The 25,766-nt window shown below is 41.3% G+C and overlaps 1 protein-coding gene across 1 annotated transcript in view; it reads right to left on the bottom strand.

Annotated features, from left to right (window-relative positions):
* The window catches only part of MCF2L2 (MCF.2 cell line derived transforming sequence-like 2), a 149,299-nt gene that overhangs the window by 97,012 nt on the left and 26,521 nt on the right, over nucleotides 1–25,766 (bottom strand). The window contains exons 3-7 of the mRNA XM_016218026.2: nucleotides 22,764–22,878; nucleotides 12,285–12,375; nucleotides 9,850–9,969; nucleotides 5,357–5,473; nucleotides 978–1,127 (exon numbers count right to left, since the gene is read on the bottom strand). Of these exons, the coding sequence (XP_016073512.2) occupies nucleotides 978–1,127; nucleotides 5,357–5,473; nucleotides 9,850–9,969; nucleotides 12,285–12,375; nucleotides 22,764–22,878 (593 nt within the window). The remainder of the gene's footprint in view (nucleotides 1–977; nucleotides 1,128–5,356; nucleotides 5,474–9,849; nucleotides 9,970–12,284; nucleotides 12,376–22,763; nucleotides 22,879–25,766) is intronic.

The following is a 25,766-nucleotide window of genomic DNA, read 5'->3' as shown; positions in this document are numbered from 1 at the left end:
ATTAATTAGCCTCAATCACTAGACTGTGAGACTCCTCTAACTGAACTACGTGGTCCTTGAGTCTGCGGTCTTTCTTTGCGTTCCTGGCACATAGTGATGAGTGGTCAATAAATGTTGAGTAAATGAACAAATCCACCAGTTAGGAAAGCATTTTTGCAGATTTAGGGTCACAGATAAGAGTTAGCTCTTCCCAAGCTCCATGCAGCAGGAGCACATGCAATGCTAAGACGTCTCAACCTTCTAACCCTCCACTTGCTGCTCTCCTGAGTTCCAGGCTCCTGTGAAATAATGGATTCAGTATTCAGTCTGTGTTTCCGGAGGCAGAACAGGGCTGACATCCATCCAGTCAGCCCCAGGAAGACTTCCCTTGATTGCATGAACGAACCTGCCAAACTCCCTTGTCAGCAGCTCATAAAAACTCTTCTGACGTGCTTTCATGAATCATTTAATAGGTGCCTCTCCTTAAACCCAGTTCAGAGCATTTTCTCTAGTACTCTTTCTCAAATTAATCCCCAAATAAAAGACACATCCCTGAGAAAGTGAAGCAATATGTCAGCTTAGCAGTCTGCCCCCAAATTTCACAACAGCCACTAAAAAGCTTTTGCTTCAAAAGCCAACTCCCTGTTCTCGCTGCAATTTCAGCGCCTTGTATCTTGCTCTGTCCTGAGCAGATCATAGGAGTGCTGCCCTTGAAGGGATGCTCACACACCTCATCTCACCAGCATCAAGCTGGAGTGAGTTTCCCTTTGCTGGGGTGCTTCTCACAGGTATTAATTGCAGTCCTTTGACATGCACCACCTAGTCTCAACGATACTGTTCTCTTCACATAACTGCCTACCCAGAAGGCTGAAGATGTTCACTGGCTTCCAAGTCACTGGGGAAGAGGGAAGAAGAGGACTTCCCTTACTTCCTCTCTCCAGGAGGCTGACCACCTGCAGGCACAAAGGCTGGACTGTGAAAAGCCACTGACCACTCACCTGCAGCTTGTCCCGCTGTTTTGTGTGGGACATGAGAAGCTCTTCAGTGGATGGCACGCTTCTGGGCAGCCTGGTCGTGGCCAGGTGGGTCCCAAACATCTGAAGCATCTGGGCAGTGGTCTTCAATGTCAAGGCAAAGTTTTCGATGGCCTGGAAGGTCAGACAATCATAACAATGTGGAGGGCTTAACATTCGCCAACATACTTTATCAATGGAAGGGCAGTAGAATTAGCTACCATTTCCTGAGTACCTACAAAGGACCCTGTATTATACTCAGTGCTATACCTTTGTCTGTCATCTCAATAACCCAGATGGAAGGTATAAATCTGACTGAGGATTTATACTGGGTAAGATGCTGAAAAGGGCAGGGCCACTCCCCCTCCCTCTGATAACCCTTCCTTCTCTTCCGCCCTGCACGGCCCTCTGTCCTCTCCATCCCCTGCACACACGGCCAGGCTACCTCTGAGAAACCTGCCAAATGCCACTGAGAGGGTAGGACATTGGGGGGAAATGAATGCAGTGATTAGGTCACTAGTGACCTTTAACACAGTCATTTCTGTTGCATGTGGGCAGAGATTGGGGGCCTCTTCCTCTCTCTTCTCCTTTACAAAAATTTTCCTTGTCCTGTGTCCCTTCCATTTATGGACCCTACTCTGCCACTAAATGAATACCTGCTAATGGGTTAGTGACTTCGCAGCTAATATCCAAGGTGAGACATCTGCATTTTAGCAGAATGCTTTAGGAAACATGGCCTAACCTAGAAAGACTGACACTGACCATATGAGGGGAGCTAGTTGAAGGTGAGTGGCTTTTCGGAGTCCCCCAAATCGTTCCACTCAGCCAGACTGGACCTGCCTTGCCCACTTTCCTCTGCTCCTGAGACAATTTTGCCCATAAAGGGGGAGCACAATGTCACATTCATCTCTTCCCCCAGGGCATGGTATTGTGCCTGTCACACAGGTGGCCTAAACGACTACTGAATGAATGAATAGTAGGAGCAAAGGGGCCCAACCTAATTTTCATTTGGGAAAAAGTTATTTCTGTTTCTATATCAGCAGAGAACAGTTCTGAAAACCCAAACACACATCATACAGAATGTGCCAGATCTGAGGCGGCCGTTCTTTACACCAGAGGCCAGGGCTGAGGCTGGCATGAGCAGGCTTCTGGAGCAGAGCATACCTCCCCCTGCTGTCTAAACCCAAAGCCTTCTCCATGTCAACCATTTCCCTACTTGAAGCACTGCTGGGGGTGGAATCTCCCCTATTAGCACAAGCGCTGATAAAGCAACAGTCTTTAAAAAATATTTTTATTTTTCAATTACAGTTGACACAATATTATATTAGTTTCAGGTGTATAACATTTATACAACTTACAAAGTGATCACCATGGTAAGTCTAGTACCCACCTGACGCCATACACAGTTATTATAATTTTATTGACTCTATACCCTATGCTGTATTTTATATCCTCATGACTTTTATATCCTTTTATAATGCCAATTTGTACTTAACACCTTTCATCTTTTCCACACACACCTCAAATCTGGCAACCGTCAGTTTGTTCTCTGTATCTCTGAGTTTGTTTTTATACAGCAACAATCTGGAACGTTACAGTACTTTAGGCCTGAAAAATTAAACACTAACTTTTATAAAAATCTTTCTTTCAAGTACATCAAACTGTTACTACTTTCACATAATCTAATATCCACATAAGATACTCTTTTAACTGCACTCATGAATAGTCTATGATAAGTAACATAAAAATTCCAATTTATTAGGGAATTATAAGAAATATGAGATTAGTCAGTATTTTGTTTTATGTGCACTATCTCTTATAATGCATCTCAACTAGGTAGTATTCTTATCATCACCCCTCAGTCTATATGTGAGGAAACTGAGGCACAATGAGGTTAAGTGATTTCCCCAAAGTCATACAAAAGACAAGTGGCAGAACTGGAGTCGGACCTGGGTAATCTGGCTCCAGGCTGGCATTCTTAAACACAATGTTACCTTTTGGCAGTCAAAACGAGATTTAATAAAACTAGATTTGAAACTAGATAAACAAAAGACTTGGTTTTGAGACTTAAAAACTTGAATTAGAGTCCAGACGCTGATAATCTCTAACTGTGTCACCTTGGGTGTGCTATAATGCTTTTGGGTCCCAGTGTCCTTATTTGAAAAATAGAGCTAATGCTTGCTCTGTTTTTACAGGGAGTTTTTTGAGGACCAAAAGGAATAGCAAATGAGGAAGGGTTTTGGACACAGTAGACTGAGTATCTTACAAGTGTAGTAATAACAACAGTAATAACTCAGAAAGTCAGGCGTGAGGCCTGCAGAGGTCATCCTGGAAACAGAGGGAAGTCTGAGGTTTCTATGGAGGGTCCTATCAACAAATTAAATTGATCCCATGTGTCTGATTAGTGAACAGTCACCCTGGAAGTGGTCCAGAGGACCTAATCCTGGTAGGGTGGTAAAAAGATCTTGGCCTCAGTCCTGGCTCTGCCATTACCTGACGGCAGCACCTCGGATAAGTCACCTCTTTACTCTGAAAATCAGTTTCTTACCTATAAAACAAGGTGATTGAAATAAATGGTCTTTAAGGTTCTTTTCCATTCTAACTTTTTATGAGTCTAAAAGATCCGACATCTGGATAGCACACTGTTACCAAAAAAGGATCTACACATTCATAAGATATAAGATAATGTATATATTGTGAATATGCATTTCTAATATATATTGTGTATATATAAAATATATACATAAAACATGCAAAAGGCATGTAAAGAATATATCTAGTTGTTTTTTTAAAGTTCACTATAATATGTTTAACATGTGCACAAACACAAACCATGGATAAAAACTAGGCCTGGGGGGGGAGGGTGTATGTGTGTGCACATGTCTGCTCATGTCACATCTTTAAATAATCAATCTTTGTGACCTCAGTTTTCTTTACCTTTCTAAATTCTTAAACAACTATTTTTTGCAAGTTTGTGTTATTTCAAAAAAATCTAAGGCAACTTGAAAAACACAAGCAGCATAATAAAATAAAGGACAGGTAGAGAAATCAGAGCGAAAGGGAGAGCTGACTAGCCCAATAAAGCTGGTGGGATAGTAAAATTCTTTTAATTTTAAAGTAATGTATTAAAAATCTAGCAAGTGAAGAAAGAATGCCTAAAAACACCCCAGGTTCCACATTTTATATGATTTAAAGAAATTGCACCCCAGATGACCCTCATCACGCTCATGTATGATATTCTACATTAGCTTCCCTCCATATCTCATATTTAGGCTTATTTAGAATTGCATGTTTATAAAGAACTTTACAGTCCTTCATTTTTATATAAGATTCTCTTAGAGTCACCATTATTATGGTAAAACTGATGAGAAGTTTAAAGGGTTCTTGCCCAGTTCATGGGCTCTCCTCTAGGTTTTGGGAAGGGATGTGCCTTCTTTGAAATTACGTGGCATAGGAAGAAGTGAGGGAGGGATTAGAATCTGTTGCTTTGAAATTGTGTTGCTAGAAATCTATTTTGCTGAATTCTTAAATTTCCTTTTTTTTTTTTAAGAAAAATCACAAAACATTACCCTCTAAAACAAGGTGAATTCTCCTACCCAATTAAATGTAGTTCAGGTGTTGGGCAACCTGTTTCCAAAGTGACCAGATAAAGAGGTGTGCTGACATAAGTTGTCATCAGGGTGGTGAACAGACCTTGTGATTTTGCTTAGAAGACCTAATTTTTTTTCAAGGGTAGAGGGGCTAAAAGAGCAGGGAAAGGGAAATGACAACTTTATATAGAAACACATTATTTGATGAGTTTCAGTTTTACTTTTTCCTCAATATTGCTGACCCTTCTAGTTTAGCATAATAACCATCAATCTGAGTAAATGAGAAAAAGGAAAACCCTATGTCAGGTGCTTCACGGCTTCCAGTCTGTCTGTACATTAGAATCATCTGGGGAGTTTTGTGAGCCACTAATGATGGAGACTCATGCCAGCTCAAGTAAATTAATTTATCTAAGCTGTAGCAGGGTATTTTGAAAATTCCCCAGGTGCACTCTAAGTTGAGTCCTCAAAACTCCCACGCCGGAAAATGAGGTGAGGTGAGGTGAGGTGAGGTGAGGTGAGGTGAGGTGAGGTGAGGTGAGGTGAGGTGAGGTGAGGTGAGGTGAGGTGAGGTGAGGTGAAGGGAGTCAGCAGAAGAAACTCTGGCCTTTTCCCTTCACCCTACTTTCTCCCCAACCCATGGTTTTGGAAAACCCAACCTCCCCAGTGCCAGGTAGTCATAGGCAATAAATGACCTCCCAACAGTTGACCTTAAACTGCCCTGTCTTCTGGAAAACAAGGAGAGACACTGAAAAGGGCACACAAGTTGGTACTCACAGTTCTGTGATTTATCCACTGACTGTGGCGATATTCCAAAGTCCCCCCCAAGTCCTCTGTCAGTTGGCTTTTGTCAATGTAGCCTTGAAGGTCAGAGACAGAATTTAACATAACGATCTATAAGAGGAAAAAAATTAATATATTCCTCACAGATAATTTATTAGTAGCTCACCTCGTTCTCATTTATTTATTTTTTTAATGTTCTCATTGACTTTCAGAGAGAGAGGAAGGAAGTGGGAGAAAGAGAAAGAGAACCATCAGTCGGCTGCCTCCTGCCTCCTGCAGGCCTCCAGCCCACAACCCAGGCATGTGCCCTGACCAGGAATCAAACCAGTGACCTTTCACTTCTTCGGTTCATGGGATGACTCTCAACCAACTGAGCCCGACCAGCCAGGGCAGGATTCTACTCTTATTTAAATAGTACTTCAACTTTGCCTTCTGGCACATTTACATCTAAAATGGCTATTATATCCAGCTGAGAAAGTCCCTTTCCATTTCCCCCTTTGGGAGAATACCAAAGTGTTGAACAGTCTATGACAGAAGAGTGAGGTGGATCCGGGAGCTCAGTTCTAAGCACCTGGAAGTCAGATCCTGCTTGAGGTGAATTTCTGTCAAAAGTTCCCAGGTTAAGTTACACTCTTCAGCAACCAAAATCAAGTGGTATACTGGGACCTAAAAATCTGTGATGAGAACCTCAGTAAAGGGTGGGCTGGTGGATATCAAAATAAAATTAGAATACAGGTACCTACTGAGGAGTATGTATTAAAAAGATTCACTCTGTTGATGTTCCCCCAATTTATCCTTATGGAGGAGATTCAGAGGTAACAGGAAGGGGGTTTTCATAAATGAACAATCTTGCTGATGAACACACCCATGTGACGAGTGAATGCCGGCACATCAAGGGGAAGATGACACAGTCCAAACTGCCCCCAGGTAGGGCCCTGGCTCTCTATCCCAGGCACCATACCACACCCTTTACTCCTGACTAGGAGCATGGACCCCTCCTTCCTGTCTCTGAAATGCGCCCCCTGAAGTCTTTACTAATCACCTTATATTTCTTCACTCCATGTTGATTATTTTGAAAATTGATTCTTGGTCAGAGAACATAAGAATATAGGCTTTCATCCTGGCCCGTGTGGCTCAGTGGGTTGAGCGTTGTCCTGTGCAACAAAAGGTTGCCGGTTTGATTCCCAGTCAGGGCACATGCTCAGGTTGCAGGTTCTGTCCCAGGTTTGGGTGCACATGGGAGGGAGCTGATCAGTGTTTCTCTCTCACATTGATGTTTCTCTCTCTCTCCCTCCCCCTCCTTTCCTCTCTCTGAAATCAATAAAAACATACACATTTTTTAAAAAGAATATAGGCTTTCTTCTACTATTGTACAATATAAGTTAGGTCCCAAAGTCTATAGGTAAAAACAAAATTAATTTATTCATTCAACAAATATGCATTGAACTTATAGAAAATGCCAAGCTCCAAGGGATAAAATAGCAAACACGACGGCCCTGCCTTCAAGGAACTTAGGGATTAGTAGAATTTGATTACCACAGAGCACTCTGTTCATCTCATTAGGCCCCAGGACTTTCTCCTTCATTTCTGAAAAAGAGTTGGGGAATTTAAAAAAAAATTTTTCTAATATGAAATCTTTAAAGAGGGAGGGAAAACCCAAAAAACATAAAAGCCTGAATCTATCTGTGCCTTTCTTTCCTAAACATTTTAACCCACTTTTGGGATTTTCTAAAAGATTTTTTAGTCTTTCTACAGTTAGAAATTATAGGACACATACACATAACAAGAAATTATCAAGTGAAAAATGATTTTTTCTTCTGGGAACATTAGCAGCTATGGTAACACTGGGAATTTTTTTTAATACCATTATGCAACGTCATATTGGGCAGAAATAACTTTGCCCCACAGCCTGGAATTTCAGAAACCTATCTTGCCAGGCCCATGGCTTCTGTCCCACATCACTCGCGGGAGAGGGAGGTGTGCATTCCACACCCGCCGGGATTCTGCTTTCTCGTCTTTCCTGGGAAAACCCAAATAAAGACTCTGATCCAGGCTTTTCCCTTCATCCTGCTTCTGCCTTCTGGCCAGAACCCAGTACGTCCCCCGTGGGCTTGGATGACATGAAGTGACCCCTCGCTGAGACCTGGGAGTAGAGTAAACTTTGTTCTTCAAGCTCATTCTCGTTTCCTCCTGGCACCACCAGCTCTGCTGTACCATATCCAACATGCACATTCTCAGGACAGCTGTTATAGATTACCAATGCCATGCTTTTCCCTTTTCAGTGTACATTTATATTCTTATCTATAATTGATTAAAGCTGTTCTTTCAAGGAGATATGTGATCTTTTAATTATGAAAGAAGCGTTTTCTATATTCTGTCATACACTCCATTTTAAAAAACCAATTTGCATGTCCATAGCCTCTTTAGGAACTTCAACAAGACTGCCTTAGCCACTTCGAATAACAATTTTATGAGGCTGCTGTGAGTATAGCTATTGTAGAATAGATACATGCCAGCAATTGGCACTCAGAAACCCTTTGCTATTTCAAAGCAACCCTCTCCTTGGCTAAAGGTATAGCGAGGCTAAGTGACTTAACTGTCATTATACCCTGGCCCACCTGATTCTTATAAGAGTCATGCAAAATGAACTCCTTTCCCCTCACTAAGCCTGTGGAAATATAACTATTATCTCACTAGAAACAAGCGGGGAGATGTTATAAGAAAGGACAGGACGCTACAAAGCAAAGTGTTAATATCACAACCATGTTTTAAAAACAAAGTAAAAAAAAACAACTAACAGTTTGAACTGTCATCTAAAAAGCAAAATGTATTTTGAAGTTTGGTCCCATCAAGCCTGGTAACCTAGGACTTCGGATTCTGGGCACATCTGAGCTGCGAGGGGAATGCACTCTTCTCTGTAAGGTGAAACGGCAACCTACAGGATGAGCGTCGTGCATTAAAAACACCCTGCTAACTCTGCCAAATAGTTTGGGTGTCTGAGAGTTTTCTAAAAAGTAGATTTTAGTTTCAAATTACAAGTATCATGGGTAGGGAATCAACACATTACCACAAACAGAAGTAGCCGAAGATACAGTATCAAGATAAAGTGTCCACTGTCTCCTTAGCACACAGACGCACCACGTGAGAAGCCGGATCTGTGTTCATATTGTCACATGGAGGGGTGTGTTTTATACACAACCAGGAAAACAAACAGGTATGACATTTGGTCAAATGCTCAGTTCAAACTCCAAACCCTTTTGAGTGACAAGAAGCCACTGACTACGCCTCATCTCCAAAGGGGAAGAAAGCTTATGATTCTCATCGCAGACTCATTAACCTCTCGTAAGTCATCATTTCTTCCCCAACATTAATCATTTTGTTTATTCATTTGTTTTGATTTTAGATTCCACATAAAAGTGAAACCTTACAGTGTTTATCTTTCTATGTCACAATTTCTTTGTCCATTCACCTGCTGATGGGCCTTCTTGTGCGTGCTTTTTCGTGAGCATGTGTTTTCATTTCTCCTGGGTGGGTCGTGGGTTAGGCGTACGTTCAACTTTAATAAGGGACTGCCCGCTGTTTCCACCGTGGCTGCAGCATGCCTTACCACTTTCAATAGCTGCGAAGTATTTAAGTGACTGGGTCGACCGTAATTTATTTGATCAGTCTCTGTTCTTCGGCACTAAGCTGTTTCCAATTACTTACTATTACAAACAATTTGGTAATGAACATCACTGTATATGTAGCTTTGTGCACATGTATGAAAGTATCTGCAGAATAACTTTTATGGGTAGGTCAAAGAGTGTTTACATTTTAGTTTTTGATAAATACTGCCAATTATTCCTTTATATTGGTTATTATCAACTTCATTCCTATCAGCAAAGTGTGAAAGTTCTGTTTTCCCCACATCTCTGTCAAAGTTATAGGTAAAATTTTTAATCTTGTCATTTTAATTTTATTTTATTTTATGAATATCACAATGTTGGTTTTTATTTTTACTCTACAGTTGCCTAGATTTATGTCACCCCCACATTTTAGATCCTTATTTTCTTTCACTCATACTACTACAATTTCTCTCTATCCTTCAATCTCCTTCTACAGTCTTGGACACCACCTTCGGGTTTATATGACTCCAGTACCACTTACCCAAGTCATTCCCCAACTCAAAAACCTTCACTGGCTCCCCATTGCCTACAGAATAAAATCCAGACCCTTTATCCTTACATGTAAGACCTATTTCATTTATTCTGCCTTTTCTTCCAAAAGATTATCCTATGTGTGTGTATTCCAACAAGGGCCTTCCCCATGAACCTCACATAAGGTGTGTACTTCCTGCCTCCAAGTCCTTACACATACTGTCCCCTCGACCCAGATGTCCTTCTCTCCCTCTCTACCTGTAGAGTCCCACCTTCTTACAAACCCAGCTCCAATGACACCTTCTCCACTTGCCCTAACCAAACGAAGACAAGATAAAAGGTCATGCTCACCGGTACTTTCATTTTAAATTCGTCTCGATAGTATTTAATACCAATGTCAGTGATTGTCCTCTGGATAAAGCGAGACGGACGAAGGATGAATATGAGCTGCAAGTTTCCCGGAAATGCTGCCTGGAAGGATCATGAAAATTGTCAGGACAAGTATCACATCCATTGGTCTCCTCTTGCCTAAGATCACAAACAACAAAGTTAAAGTGGACACCATGGATGCCAAAGAATTAGAATAGATTTCACAGGATTTCAGAGCTAAAAGAGATCTTAGAGATCAGATCATCTAAACCCCTCCGTAAAAACCAAACTAAACCAAAAAAACACACACAAAAAATGTTTTTGATTATGAAAACAATCCATACTCTTTATAGAAAACTTGGGAAATAAAATTATACATTAGAAAAAGAAAACCACTTATGATCTCATAGACATTTTAAATATTTTAACCTAATTACTTATAGGCCATTTTCTCTGCTTAAACATGCTATCATGGTTAAACTCATATTATAAAAATATTTGGCAACCCACTTTTTCACTTAATATTAATGCTATGAGCTTTTATTCTTGTTACTAAAAATTCTTTTAAAATATTCTTTTTCGTGGGTGCACAATTTATTTAACTATCTCTTATTGCTAGTGATTTAAGCTTTTTCATATTTTTGCTATTATAAATAACACTGAAATGAACATCTTTATGCACATTTTGGAACATTTTCTTAGGATAGCTTCCTAGAAGAATTATTAAAGACTTAGTATTATTGCTAAGCATATTATTGCTCAGTTGCTTTCAGGAAGCATTGTGTTCACCTTGAGGTGAGGCTCTGAGAAGTGAGATAACTCAGATTCATATAACAACTCTGGCAAAGTTGGGAATCCAAGCCTCCCTCTGCTCATGGCTTTCTATTCTTCCAGTGATTCCCAAAAGCAACCTCCTGCGTTGCTTGTTAGAAAAAATATCTGGTCTTTGCCCTGGAATGTTCTGATTCATTAGGACTTGGATCTGTAGTTCAGGTATCTGCATTTTCAATAAATACATGAAGAGATTCTGATTGGTAGCCAGGGATCCTGCACTACAGTATCTTTTATGCATAAAGTGATCAATGTAATGCTTGGACAAATTAGGCTCAAGTATTAGATGATTCAGGGGTTTTCTATTTGCCCTGGAAAATCAGAACTCCCTAGAGGTCAGACCTCTGGAATAGTCATGGGCACTGTCAAGTATCCAAATCCTCAGGGCATCAACCATCACTGTAGTTATCCCCCAAAATAAATCCTGTAACCAAAACTGAACCAAAGGGAATAAACAATCCATGTACAAAGGAAGGGAAACTTACCTTCTCCGGTGTTTGAAAAGCAAGGTCCTGAACAGAAGAACCTTGCCTTTTGCTATGTCATGACAGGACAAATGAGCTGAGACACTATGTACCTGCCTGAGGCTCTCAATCGATCTGAGAGACACTCTACATGTGCATATCTGTAAGTGTGACTGCCTCTCTAAGTAGTCATAAGTGAGGTTTCAAATGTCCCTTTCCTGTCCCAGCCTCTACACACACATTCCCATATCCCATCCTCCTCAGCCAGTCCTAACTGCCCCAGGAGGTCCAGGCTTTGGTGGAAATGCTGGTGTGGTTTGCCCCGAGGTGTCTCTGCCTGCCCATGTGACTGAGTCCTCTGGCCTGAGGTCCCTACAGAGAAAGGATGCATCTACTTGCTAAAAGGCAACCAACAGGAATAAAAATCAGGCTAATAAGATAAAAAAGAAATCTATCTAAGGTTGTACAAGTTAAGGCCAAACGTAAGCACACCTTCAAACAAACTACTTAAATGTCAGTTTGTCTGGTTTAGCCAGTGTCTTTCTAATATGTGAAAAAATAATTTGAATACTGAAATGAACACTGTCTTAGAGTAGATGACTCCCAAAGCAAGCCCTAAGGCAAGGACTTGGGTATAAAGATTTTACTGAGGAGGTAGTCCCAGGAAGCACAGTGAGGAAGTTGGTGGGTAAGACATTGACGGCTAGAGAGTCATTGTATCCATAAGGGGGGACTGTTGTGGGCAAGAAGGGCTGGGAGTCCCTGAGACTGTATGGAACATACCTCGGAATTGTCCCACTGGAGCTGGGCTATTTATCTACCAACTTCCATGACTCAATAGTTGTCCGTCATTCCTGGGGTGTTAACTTCCCAGCATTCTCTATCTACCCCTCTTCAGTGACCAGAGAAATGAATATAGTAGAGAGACTCAGGAAGCCTTTGACATGCTCAGGAATTCTCTGCAGTGACCTTTACGTGGCAGCGGGGATATGGATGTGACACAACAAAGACCTTCCCAAAATTTGGCATAAAATAATCACCTTTTCCCTGTGACTGATAGGAAATAACTGAATAGACCATTTAGATTACTTTTATAAAAAAAGCACAAAAATAAATAGTTACAGCTATTCGTGTCAAGGATGCTTTTACGGAGCTCCACCTGTCCCTTCGTCTGTCGATAACAACGATGAACCCGATGCCGGCAGCCTCCACACTGCAAAAGAGGGTGGTATCAGAGACCAGGTGAGACGCACAGGTTCTGGGCAGCTTCCTCAGAGAACGCATTCCACAGGCCCAGGGCACTCCAGGATACGTGGGAACACCCTGCACGGCGCAAGGGACTACATGGGCCTGCTTTCCCTAACACAGGAACCCACTTCCTCGCCTCATCTCCCTGGCAGCCTTAGCAGCACAAAAATAGTTGGTATCTCAAATCCTCTCAAGGCCTCTGTTTCTGGCTGGCAAATATCTGAAGGAAGATGCACAGTGTCAGTTGAGCACCACATGTCTCAGTGTAGGTGGAGGACCTCAAGGCTGAGCTCTGCCATTTTTCCACTCCCAAGACTGGCATTCAGCGAACTATCAGTATCCTTCCCTAGGAATCATTCTGAGAGGTGCTCAGAAAAACACGCGTCAATGAGAAAATCAACTCCCTTCCAGCTCCTGGCCATTAATGGCCAGCAAACCATACGCATGAGAAGATATCTTCATTAAGACCAAAAGGAAGCTGGCTGGTCTCCTCTTAAGTCCCCATAATATTCCCACAAAATCCTTTTAAACTAAAGTCCTAAAAGGGAAAACTTTTTTTTTCTATCTTTGGGAGGAAGTAGAGAGGAAAGAGCAAGGGCTTTGGAGCCCGGTTCCAATCCTAGTGCTGCCACTTACTGCCACTGAGAAACCAAGGAGATCACCTAACCCCTCAGTGCTCAGTTTCCTCATCTGTAAAATAAGACCACCACCAACAACAGTGGAGTGGTTAAAAGCACATTTTTCTGAAGCCAGGCTGCCGAGGTTTGAAACCTTGGCTTCTTCCATTTATAGATTGTGTATTTTGGAGGGGACATTTAGCTTAATCTCTTGAATATCTCAGAACTGTCACTCTATCTTCCCTCACTCTCCAAACCTGGAAGTTCACCTTACCTTTTCTCTTGCTGTGCAGTCATGCATCCCTTGACAACAGGGATACGTTCTGAGAAATGTGTGGTTAGGCGATTTCATTATTGTGTAAACATCAAAGGATGCACTTACACAAACCTAGATGGTACAGCCCACTACATACCTAGGCTGTATTGTATAACCATTGCTCCTAGGCTACAAACCCACACAGCATGTTACTGTGCTGAATACTGCAGGCAACTGTAACATAATGGCAAGTATTTATGTATCTAAACAGAGAAAAAGTACACTCAATTATGGTATAAAAAGAAAGAAGTACAACTGTATAGGGCCCTTACCATGAATGGAGCTTGCAGGACAGGAAGTGGCTCTGGGTGAGTCAGTGAGTGAGGGTGAGCGAAAGTGAAAAGCTGGAACATTACTGTACCCTGCTGTAGACTTTATAAACACTGTGCAGTTAGGCTACACTAAATTTATAAAAAGCATTTCTCTTTCTTCAATAATAAATAAGCCTTAGCTTACTGTAACTTTTTTACTAGCCAAACTTTTACATTTTAACTTTTTGACTTTCTTGTAATAACACTTCGCTTAAAACACAAGCACATTATACAGCTGTACCAAAATACTTTCTTTATATCCTTATTCCATAAGCTTCTTCCTATTCCATTTTTCTTAAATTTTTACACTTTTTGTTAAAAATTAAGACACAAGCACACCCATTAGCCTAGGCCTACACAGGGTAGGCTGGTCGCCACTTTCCACGTCCACGTCTTGTCCCACTGGAAGGTCTGCAGGGCAATAATGCACACGGAGCTGTCATCTCCTAAGGTAACAACGTCTCCTTCTGAAATCCCTCCCGAAGGCCCTGCCTGAGGCTTTTCTTGAAGAGATGTCACTCTTTTCAGAAATCTGTGCATGGTGGTTTGCTTGGCTTGCTTATTTTTGTCATCACAGACATGCCTCTAAGCAGATAATGCACCCTGAACGTTCCTCTCCATTAGTGAAAACCTTTTGGTGTTGGGGTCCATGTTTTTAAACTTTTTAAGGAGCTTGTTGAGGTCTGCAAAGGCTTCTGCTAAACCCTTCAGAGTGAATTTCCTGAGGGTTCCTTTTTTCTCCTGCAGTTTCCTTTTCTCTTGCCTAGTCTTCAACTATGTGTGCTTGTTCCAGTTCCAACAACTCATTAGTCAGCTCCACAGGAACCACCTCTAGGAGCTCCTCAGTGGCATCCCCATCCACACTCAGCTTAAAGTTGTTGATTGCCATCTCGACATAGCCTTGTTGGTTTTTGCAACCTTCACATCCTTAGCAGATCCTTTGAAATCATGGACAAGCCTCTTGAGTGTCCTCTTTCGGACGTTATTCATACACTCCTTGGTGACATCACCCCAAGCCCAAGCAAGGTTCTTGATGCAGTCACAGATGTTGTAATCCTTCCAGAATTGAATCAGCGTCTTCTCAGTGTCTTCCTCAGCTGCAGCAATAGCCTGGGCAAAGGTCCTCCTCAGGCAGTAGGCCTTAAAAGCTGCTATAACTCCTTGGTTGGATCAGACAGGTGGTGTTTGGCCCTGGCCAGTGTGGCTCTGTTGGTTGGAGTGTCATCTCGTGCACCAAAAGATGGTGGGTTCAATTCCCCATCAGGGCACCAGGCTGTGGATTTGATCCCCAGTCAGGGAGTGTGCAGGAAGCAACTGATAAATGTTCTCTCTCATATCTCTCTCTCCCCACCCCCCTCCATTCATCTCTCTAAAATTAAAAAAAAAAAAGAGGTGGTGTTTGGAGGGAGAAACTCCACTTTGATACTGGGATAAAGATCACCAATAAAAGGAAGATGTCTAAGAGCATTATTAATAAGTAAAATCTTGAAAGGTACTCGCCACCCATTTTGCTAACAGCAATTCAGGAGGGTATCTTGGACAAGGAGCTGGATCATCCATGGCTGCTCTTTATTTTTTTCAATTATAGTTGGTATACAATAGTATAATAGTTTCAGGTGTACAACATAAGAATTAGACACTTAGATAACTTGAAGTGATCACCCCAATAAGTCTAGTATCCATCTGACCCCATACATAGTTATTGCTGTATTAGTGACTTATTCCCTATACCATACTTTACACCCTCATAACTGTTTTTATAACTGGTAATTTGCACATCTTAATCCCTTCGCCTTTTTAATCCTACCCTCAACCCCCTCCTGCCTAGCAATCATCAATTTGTTCTCTGTGTTTACGAATTTGTCTCTGTTTTGTTTGTTCACTTATTTTGTCTTTTAGATTTCACATATAAGTGAAATCATACGGTTTTTTTCTTTCTCTGATTTTTATCTTTTTATTTTATCTTGATGAGTCTGGCTAAATGTTTATCTATTTGTTTATCTTTTCAAAGAGCCAGCTCTTGGCTTCATTGATCTTTTCTACTGTTTTGTGTGGTGTGTGTTTGTTTTTGTTTTTATTTTGGGGGTTTTTTTTGTTTTACTTTATTTCTGCTCTGCTCTTTATTATCTCCTTCCCTCTACTAACTTTGGGCTTTGCTGTTCTCATTTTTTTGTTTTTGGTTCCATCAGGTGTATAGTTAGATTGTTTATTTGAAATTTTTCTTGTTACCTGAGGTAGACCTGTATTGCTATAAATTTCCCTCTTAGAACTGCTTTGGCTGTGTGTGTCCCATAGATTTTGGGTTGTTGTCTTTTCAACTTCATTTATCTCAAGGTATCTTTTGATTTTTCCTGTGATCTCATTGTTAACCCACTCATTGTTTAGCACCATGTTATTTAGCCTCCATGTGTTTGTGTGATCTTCAGTTTTCTTCTTGTAACTAAGTTCTAGCTTTATATGATTATTATTAGAGAAGATGCTTGATATAGTTTCAGTCTTCCAAAATTTACTGAGACTTGTTTTGTGGCCTAACATGTGATCTAGCCTGGAAAATGTTCCATGTACACTTAAGAAAAACGTATATTCTACTACTTTTAGGTGATTTATCCTAAAAATATGAGTTAAGTCCATCTGGTCTAATGTGTCACTTAAAACCACTGTTTCCTTATTGATTTTCTGTCTGGATGATCTATCCATTGATATCAATGGAGTGCTATCCACAACTTCTTCTTGCTCCTGTAGTACACTGGCAGTGTGAACTTACTGATATGTTTGAAGGTCCTGGGGTTCTCACTATGCCAGATTACCAAGGGTTTCAATTTGTAGCTTGCAACATTGTTTCCAAGCACAACTGTTATCCTGTGCTTAAAAAACCTTGGAACCTGGCATCGATCTGGCCTCCTTATGGATGAAAGTCCTTTTAGGCATCTGCTTCTAGGATAGAAAAGTTTCCCACATATTGAAAATTTGCCCTGACAAGAAATTATCCTCCATAATCAATTTATCTAGAGTTTCCAAAAATTCTTCATCTGCCTTTACATCAGCACTCGCAGACTCATCACTCACTTTCACATTATGTAATGAGTAACAATTTTTGAATCATTTAAAACACCCAGAGCTAGCAGTAAATTCAATGTCATAGTCAGGTTCAACTTTTCCTTTCAACATTACAAACAAACTTTTAGCTTTGGCCTTCATGGTTCTGTGTCTGGTCTTCAATCCAGGTCATTAGAAGTTTCTCCATGTCTGACAGTCACTTCCCATTCATGTTAGTCTCATTTCCTTCAGTGAAGCAGATCCTTTAACAGCTTCTGTCCCTTTGTTCTTCCTGAATCTTCAAGGTCTTAGCTATGGTATGATGGGACATGCCTGACTGACAAGCAATAACCATCACTGGTTTTCCACTTTGTAGTTCTTAATCACTTTGTTTCCAGGTCAATCATTCACCACGTGGCCTCTTACTGACATCATTAACAGTAGATTTTGTACACTTAGGGGCCATGATGAACAAAACATGAGATTAAATCAAGAACATGAGAAAATAATGCCAAAGACGTCTCAGCTCAAGCACCTTTTTGGTCTATTGCAGCACTGAAGAGATTGGATGATACCCACCCACCGTGGAGCAGGCCGTCTGCTTTACTCGCTTCATCAATTGAATGTTAATCTCCTCCAGAAACACCCTCACAGCCACACCCAGAAATGACATTTTACCAGCTATCTGGGTTTCCCTTAGCCCAGTCAAGTCAAACTGAACGTAAAATTATCATGTATCTGCCACTGGCTCTATTTCTCTGAAGAACCCAGATTAATTCATAGCAAGTGTCAAGAGAAGTGGGAATTAAGATAAAACCACTGCGGGGGGGGGGGGGGGGGGGCGAGTCCACCCAAAGTGCAAAGCCACTGAGAAATGGTGCTGGTAAATCAGGGCACTAAACTAGAAGAGGGCTCAAAGAGGCAGCCATGAAAAGTAAAGCTTCTGAAAGAGAAAAGAAAATGAAAGAAGTAGTGACTATGATAAAGGCAAAAAGATGCAAGATGTAAATCCTGTAAGACAGAAAAAAGAAAAAAAAAATCAAGGATACAAACTCATTCCCTTAACTTCCAAAAAAAAATTTTTAAGGCCATAAATAAAAGAAATTGCATTTAGATATACTAACAGAAGATGGTATTATTGAACTAGGAATCTTGTAAACCACCGCAAACTAACCAATCCTGTCCACTAAATGCAGAGATGCAAGCAGTATTCATCTATAGAGTGTGACTATAAAGAGAGCAAAAAAAAATAAAAATCCAGACTTTATAGCTTCGAGAGAATGGGAATACAAGTCATAAACTGGAAAAAATATTTGCAAAAGACATACTTGATTTTTAAAAAAAACTGTTAATCAAAGTATACAAAGAACTCTTAAAACTCAACACTAAGAAAACAAAAACAACCCAATTTAAAAATGGGCAGGAAACCAAAACAAACACCTCACCAAAGAAGATACAGTATACAGATAACAAGCACATTAAAAGACGTTTAACAACATGTTCATTAAAGAATTACAAATTAAAACAACAATGAGATACCACTACATACCTATTTAAATGGCCAAAATTCAAAACACTGTCAACACCAAATACTGGCAAGGACGTGACGCAACAGGAACTGCTGGTGGGAGCGCAGAATGGCACAGACACTTTGGAAGACCATTTGGCAGTTTCTTACAAAATGAAACATACTCTAACCATATGATCCAGCAATCGTGCTCCTTGGTATTATCCTAAATGAACTGAAAGTTTATATCCACATAAAAACTCACACATGGGTCTTTATAGCAGCTTTATTCATAATTATCAAAACTTGGGAGCAACTAAAATGTCCTTCCACAGGCGAATGGATAAACTGTGGTACATCCAGACAATGGAATGTTATTCAGCACTAAAACAAAATGAGCTATCAAGCCATGAAAAGACATGGAGGAAACTTAAATATGTATTATTAAGAGAAAGAAGTGCAGAAAAGACCATTGCACAATGCGACATCTGTCAGACACATGTGCCAGATCTGGGCCAGACCAGAGATTGCTCCCTGTAAAGCAATAACAGAGATTGCATCCTATAAATCCCCTTAGAGACTATCTGACCGACCTCTCCCCTACACCCCATGGTGTGCTGGTTCCTAGAAGAAGCTGTTGCCCTGCTACAGACAGCATGTAAGGCATTTTCCCTTATCTGGGATGGGTCAACCACTAGTATCCCAGCCATCCTGCCCTGTTTTATATACTTCTTAAGCACCTGCCAAATAACACTGAGGATATCCAGTTTGTCTTGCCACTGCTCAAGATGCGCCTCATATTTAAGTTTCTTAATAAACTCTGCTAAGTGCCAGACTGGAGTGGCCTGCCTTTTTCTTCAGTCTTTCCTTGCCCTCCATTGTGGATTAGATTTTTCAGTCTCAGGACTTTTCCCTGGGTCTGCGTGTACAAATAATAAGAAGTCAATCTTAAAAGGCTACATACTCTATGATTCCAACTATATAACATTCTGGAAACAACAAAACTATGAAGACAGTAAAAGGATCAGTGGTTGCCAAGGGTTGGGGGTGGGTTGGGGACATAGGAGGGATGAACAGGCAGAGCAGAGAATGTTTAGGGCAGTGAAACTATTCTGTATGATACTACAATGGTAAACACATGTCATTATACTTTTGTCCAAACTCATTGCATGTACAACATCAAGAGTGAACACTAATATAAATTATGGACTTTGGGTAACAATGGTGTGTCAAGGTAGGTTCATCAGTTTTGACAAATGTACCACTCGGGTGTGGGATGTTAATGGTGGAGGAGGTTTGCCTTGGGGGGCAGGGAATAGATGGAAATTTTCTGAACTTCTCACTCAATTTTGCTGTGAACTTAAAACTGCTCTTTAAAAAGTCTATTTTATAAAAACATTTTAGATAATGAAAATTCCTCCAAAACATTAGTCATTAAGCGAAAAAAAAAACAAAACAACAACAAAAAACAAACAAAAACCCTGTAACATAGCTCTCCAAACAATTATGAACAAGAAGAGATCAGAGAAAAATCATAATCTTAAACATTTATATCAATAAAATAAAAAACAAAAATATAATTTTCAACTCAAAAAATGCCAAAAAATTAAGCAAACCTAAAGAAAGCACAAGAAAGGAGCTGTATGGCCTGAGGATCCTGGCACTCTCCTCTTTGACCATACCAGTTCTTCCTGGTTCTATATCATGACCCTCTGCTAACTGCCTATAATCATTTTGTAACCTGCGAAGGGCTCTGGTGTCTGGTAACCACCATAATATTCAGGAAGATGTGAATTTTGACAAATAGGAACCTGAAATGGGAACTGGACAATAAGGTCAAGTTCCCCTTTCAGGCCTCCCCCTTGTCTCTGTTTTATGTTGAAACCAAGGGGTGGGCAGCGAGAGGGTCTGAGCACATGCTAGGAAGACGAAAGGGGGTGACAGGTCAAGCAGGCACTCTATCTCAAGGGACAAACAGCATTCGAAGAAAGAAAAATACTCCCAAGTTTACCAGCAATTATATAAGGAACACAGAGCAGAAAAAAGAAATCAGGCCCAAACAGTAGCCCCTTGTTAAGGGTTTCTACCCTTCGGTGCTTCTCTCTGTCCTGATTCCGATGGCATGCAATGTACGACCCTCAGTGAGACTCGGAAAAGGTCGCAAGTACAAGGTGAAAGTTACCCGCTTCGTTTAGCACGTGACTGCATCCAGGGATTTAGTAAAATTAAACAGTGAGATTGAAACAAATATAATGGGTGGGGACGTCCACCTGTCGCCCACCTCCCTGCTCACTGTCTTCCTTGCTGCTCCTCACAGAAGGAGACGGTGCAAAGCTGATGGGTGACTGTTTCGGATGCAACTGAGCCAAAGAGGGAGACCAAATTCAACCCCCTATAACCCAGGGAGTCAGTGCAGGAGTGAGGAATGGGGTTCTTTTCTCTCTGTCAGTGTCCTTCTCACCCTATAAAAATACCTTTAGATTGAAACGAATCATATCAGAACTGGAAATTCGACCAACATTACTTCTTGAGAACCTACTCTGTGCTGGACTCTGTGCGAGGGCTACAGATGAAAAGAAAATGAAAAAGGAAGCATTGGCCCCTGGTCCTGAGTAGTTCACAGTCTAATGGAAGAGGCAGAAATCATTCCCACCTGCTATGGTGTTTATAAGGGGTAAGCTCTGGGCTCTGTGGAAATAAAGAGCCTCGAAGAGCAGAACTGGGGTCAGGGAAGGTTTCCTTGAAGAAATTACATCAGACTGAGGGCTGATGAATGTGTAGACTTGGGCCTAGAAGGGTGGGGAAGGGGTTCCTGCAGAGAGAACAGCAGGAGCCAAGCCCAGTATTTTAATGCACACCGCATGCGGGGATGGGAGGAGGGGAGGGAGGGAAATGGTGAAACAGAATTTAAGTAATAAACTTTGGAGAAGTGCATTACAAATAAACCCATAGCCTTATCTCCAAAAGTAAGAAGGGTGAAAAAACAAAAATAATCTTTTGGAGTGAGTTTGGTTAAAGCAAACTAATCAACTTCCTAATCTCCGGGTGGTCCTTCAGTCACAAAGCTGGCACTGACCTCTAAATCATAAGCAGCAGATGGAAAGCAAGCACAACAGCACACACACATACACACACACACACAGCTCTTATCTAAATTCCAAACCACACAGCAGTTAAGTAATCATAAGCAATACAAACCCCTAGAGGGAGGGGGCCTTTTGCTCTGCTGGAGAGTGGACACAGCGCTATTTAAGAATCCCCAGCTCTATCTCTGACTGTAAAATGATTGTTACCAATATGAACTCTGTGCCACAATCCATCCCCTGGAGACTTGGGTATTTATTAACTCAATTGGCATAAAGATGTGAGACCTGCTACATTCCCTTTGTGGACTAAGTTGTGTTTCCCTCAAAATTCATATGTTGAGGTTCTATCCCCCAGTACCTCAAAATGTGAACTTATTTGGAGATAAGGTCTTTACAGTGGTCATCAAATTAAAATGAATTCATTAGGGTGGGCCCTAATACAATAAGACTGGTGTCCTCATGAAAAGGGGGAATTTGGACACATGGATGCACAAAGAGGGAGGGCAACTCGAAGAGACATAGGTAGAGCCACCTACAATCCAAGGAGACAGGCCTGGGGCAGATCCTTCTCTCATAGCCTCAGAGGGAACCCAGCTTGCCAACACCTTGATTTTGGACTACTAGCTTCCAGAACAGTGAGATAATAAACTTCTGCTGTTTAAGGAAAAAAAAAAAAAAGGGTGAGACATGGGCTGCAGAGGGTGGAAGTAGCAGATGCCCCAAAACATCTCTGCCATGGTCTCCATTATAACAGTTTTCATTCCTGGCCTTTCAGTTTCCTTGCTGCATGCCTCAATGACAACTATAAAATCTGCCCCCAAATTCCTTATTTAAGGGAGATAGATGAAATCACTCCTAACATGGCTTGAGCTCCTGGAGCAATGGCCATGTGTCCCAGATGACAAGCCCTAGGAAGCCAGAATCAACTTAATTTAGAGCAATGAACCTGAAGAAACAAAGACAGCTTCAGCTGTTCCATCAATATTTCTTTTCTTTTTTTTAAATATGTTTTTAATGATTTTAGAGAGAGGAAGGGAGAGGAGGAATGAGAGAGAAACCGATGAGAGATAAACATCCATCGGCTACCTCCTGCACGGCCCCTACTGGGGACTGAGTCTGCCACTCAGGCATGCGCCCTGACCGGAAATCGAGCCGGTGACCTCTCAGTGCGTGGGATGCTGCTCAACCAACTGAGCCACGCCGGTCAGGGCTGTTCCAGCAATATTTCATTCACTCAACAACGTTTAGTAAGTACCTCCTATGTGCACTGTATGAACAGAACTGATGCTCATTTATCGTTGTTTTCTAGTCTCATTCCACATCCCTCGTCTGTGATTGATGGATAAGAGAAACTGGCTGAGTTACAAGCCAGTATGCGCTGTGCTCATGGAAGATTCCATCTGAACCCAGCCCTGCCACGTGGGAAACGTGGAATAAAGCCAGTGACTAAGAAGGCAGCAGAATGCTGTGTTCAGCTCACCTGGGGATGCTAGTCAGGTAGGTCATGACATTCAGAAAGTCCTCGTCTGAGATGTGTTTGAACCCCACAAACTCTGGAAAAGTGATGATTGGGGCACCGTCTTTCCCTCGGCCTCCTGCAACAAAAATGGGTGGACAAGATGTTAGCACAGGGTTTTCATGTTGCCCCTGTGCAGTAAAGGACTCTAGTACCAAGGCGGGAGATGTGTACTGGCCTCCCCTCCCCTATCTATAGTATTTCAGAGTAGAATGTGGGACACTGAACTATATTCATGCTTGCTCAGCGGTACTGTGAGAATTTGATTTTTGAATCCTCTGAAGACAGCTAGGCAATATTGATTTAATTATTTTAACATAGGTAGAATAGTAAAGAATGCCAACACAAATACATAATATTTCTCTTCATTTTTGTAGTAACTAAATTAAAAAGCTAAAATGGTGGTTTAAGAGAGTTAGCTCTAAAATCAGACAACCTGGTTTAAATCCTGCTTTCCCACTTAATTTCTATGTGATTTTAGGCAAGATACTTAACGTAAGTAGGAGTTATATATATAATATTTGTACCTACCTGAAAAGGTATTGTGAGAATTAAGTGAAAACATATGAAAAGCGCCCTACCTGGTTTGGCTCAGTGGTTAGAGCCTCTGCCCTAGGACTGAAGGGTCCCAGGTTCAATTCCGGCCAAGGGCACGTACCTCGGTTGCAGGCTCCATCCCCGGCCCTGGTCAGGGCGAGCATGGAAGGCAACCAATCGATGTGTCTCACTCTCTCCCCCTCCCACTCTCTCTGAAAAGCAATGGAAAAAATATCCTCGTGTGGGGGTTTAAAAAAACATGAAAAGTGCCTCAGCAGAGCGCTTGTTACATATAAGTACTCAATAAATGGTGACAGTTATTATGGTTATTATTATTATTATTATCATTACAAGGAGGCATAACAAGCTGCCCTTTGATATGTTATAAGCAGGAATATAAGACATCCTTGTGAGAATAAAAATGTAAAATTAATATTTAAATATTTAATTCATTGAAGCAGAGGCCACCAGGTTAAACTGAATAGATCATATTTCCCAATCTCCTTGCAGCTGGATGTAGCCACATGACTAAATTCTGGCTTCATGGTTTCAAAGCTGTGTGCCAGGAACCACAGAACCACAGTGGACTCACAGAAGCACCATGAATATTTTAAATTTTTGAGGGAAACAATAGTTGGCATCTGTCACATCATACGTGCTACTAGCTTGAGGTAGGTCACACTTTCAACATTAAGTCGCACTAAGTTCTTTTGAATGGCATTGTATCTTTGTGAAGGTGGGTTTGGAGTGGCCGCTGGGATAAAGGCAAGTGCAGTGTGAAAATGAGTGTAGAACAAGAAGGGAGGGTCATGATGTCGAGTCTGATTCCAAGGTTTGAGATCACTGTAGTTACCTAAGAATGAAATTCTTAGTATTATTTTTTTTCCATTTATGTATATTTATTTTTTCAAACAGCTACTAAGTTGTTAAAACTTGTAGACTTTAGCTGTTTAACTGTTCAGTATTGCTTTTGGCCAAGAAGGGCTGCAAAAAATTACTGAGGTACTCAAGAACTGAGACAACTGGGGAACCTGTGCCCCAGCCACAGGCGTGTGAGCTGAAGTGCTGTGAGCACCTCCCAGGCTATGCCCATGGAGGGGAACTACATTCAGAGAAATAAGTGAAGCAACTACTACAAATGTTTGCATGTATTTCACATGTCTGAGAAAGAGGTATCAGTGTAGGGTGTGGTTAGTGCAGACTGTGTGATTAATGTGGGTGTGGGATCAATGAAGAAATTACAGAAAAAGAGAGACTTAGGGAAGGGGAGGCGAGCAGTCGATACGGTGACACCACCATTGCATCAACCCATTCCGGTGCTCTGAGTCCACGCCTGATCAGCATCTTCAGCTTACATTCAAACGTTCCATTTAAATGTGTTTCAAGGGAGAGAACGTGGTATTGAACAAATGTGACTACAGTATTTGTATCTTGTAAAGAGAAAGTCAGCATCGTGGTTACACCAGTCTCTTGTGAGTTTTGTTAATGTGAGTCTTGGGCTCTCAGAGACTAGCCACTAAGGAATGAAGCCCTGTGAGCTTTGTCTGGATGATTAGTCATCCTTCCAGGAAGTCCCTCTTTCCTATCCTGTATGCTTATTTTAAAGTTCACACAGATACCAAGCTTCAACAAGGACACTGAGCTACCCCTTGACATTGACTAAAAACAATTTAGATCAGGATATCCGCTTTCACCTAATATTTTTCCTCTTTGTAGTTTCACAACCATAGGAAGTTCCAGAGAAAGCTAAATTAAGACAATTTGCATTTCTAGTAAGGCTAAATTTAGATGTAGTATAACAGCATATGAATCGTATGACCAATATTTGCCAAGAGAAGGGCTAAAACACTTCAGGGAACCAAAACATCCTAAAATATTCATTAGCATATGATTACACCATTTAACGACTTCACCTTTTATCGTTAATTATAAATTAAAGCTATTCACATCTAAGCAGAGAAAGGTAGGCGGAGTTTTCTTCTTTCTTGGTGAATACCAATGCTGAACACCAGAGAGCAGAGAGACCCTCCCTCCTCCCCCCACTCTACTCCCCAGGTTAACTGAGGACACCTCCTGCTGTTGAATATTATTAGTCCTGAGAGGCAGATGCCCAGAAGAAGCAAAGATGCGCCTCCAAACAACTCTTGACAACCCACAATGAAGCATCGAGTGCCACCTGGTGAGGAATCGTGGAAATGCAACAGGAAGAAAGGGCCAAAGAAGTCCCATTCAAGAAAGATAAAAGAAAACCAAGCCCCTTGTATCTCAGTAAAATGGTTACTTAAATAAAACAAGCTTCACTCCTCCTGGTATAAATTTTACCTGTTCACTAAAGGGCATGAAGACTTCATAATATAGAGGAGACTTTGGAGTGCTGGGAAATCCTAGAGAAAGATGCTGAAGATCAACAATGGGAGAGAGACTGAGGCA

Source organism: Miniopterus natalensis, chromosome 6, assembly GCF_054644295.1.
Source record: "Miniopterus natalensis isolate mMinNat1 chromosome 6, mMinNat1.hap1, whole genome shotgun sequence".
NCBI classification, from domain to species: Eukaryota; Metazoa; Chordata; class Mammalia; order Chiroptera; family Miniopteridae; genus Miniopterus; species Miniopterus natalensis.
The sequence above is the reverse complement of the archived record's forward strand: the minus strand, read 5'-3'. Positions and strand labels throughout refer to the sequence as shown.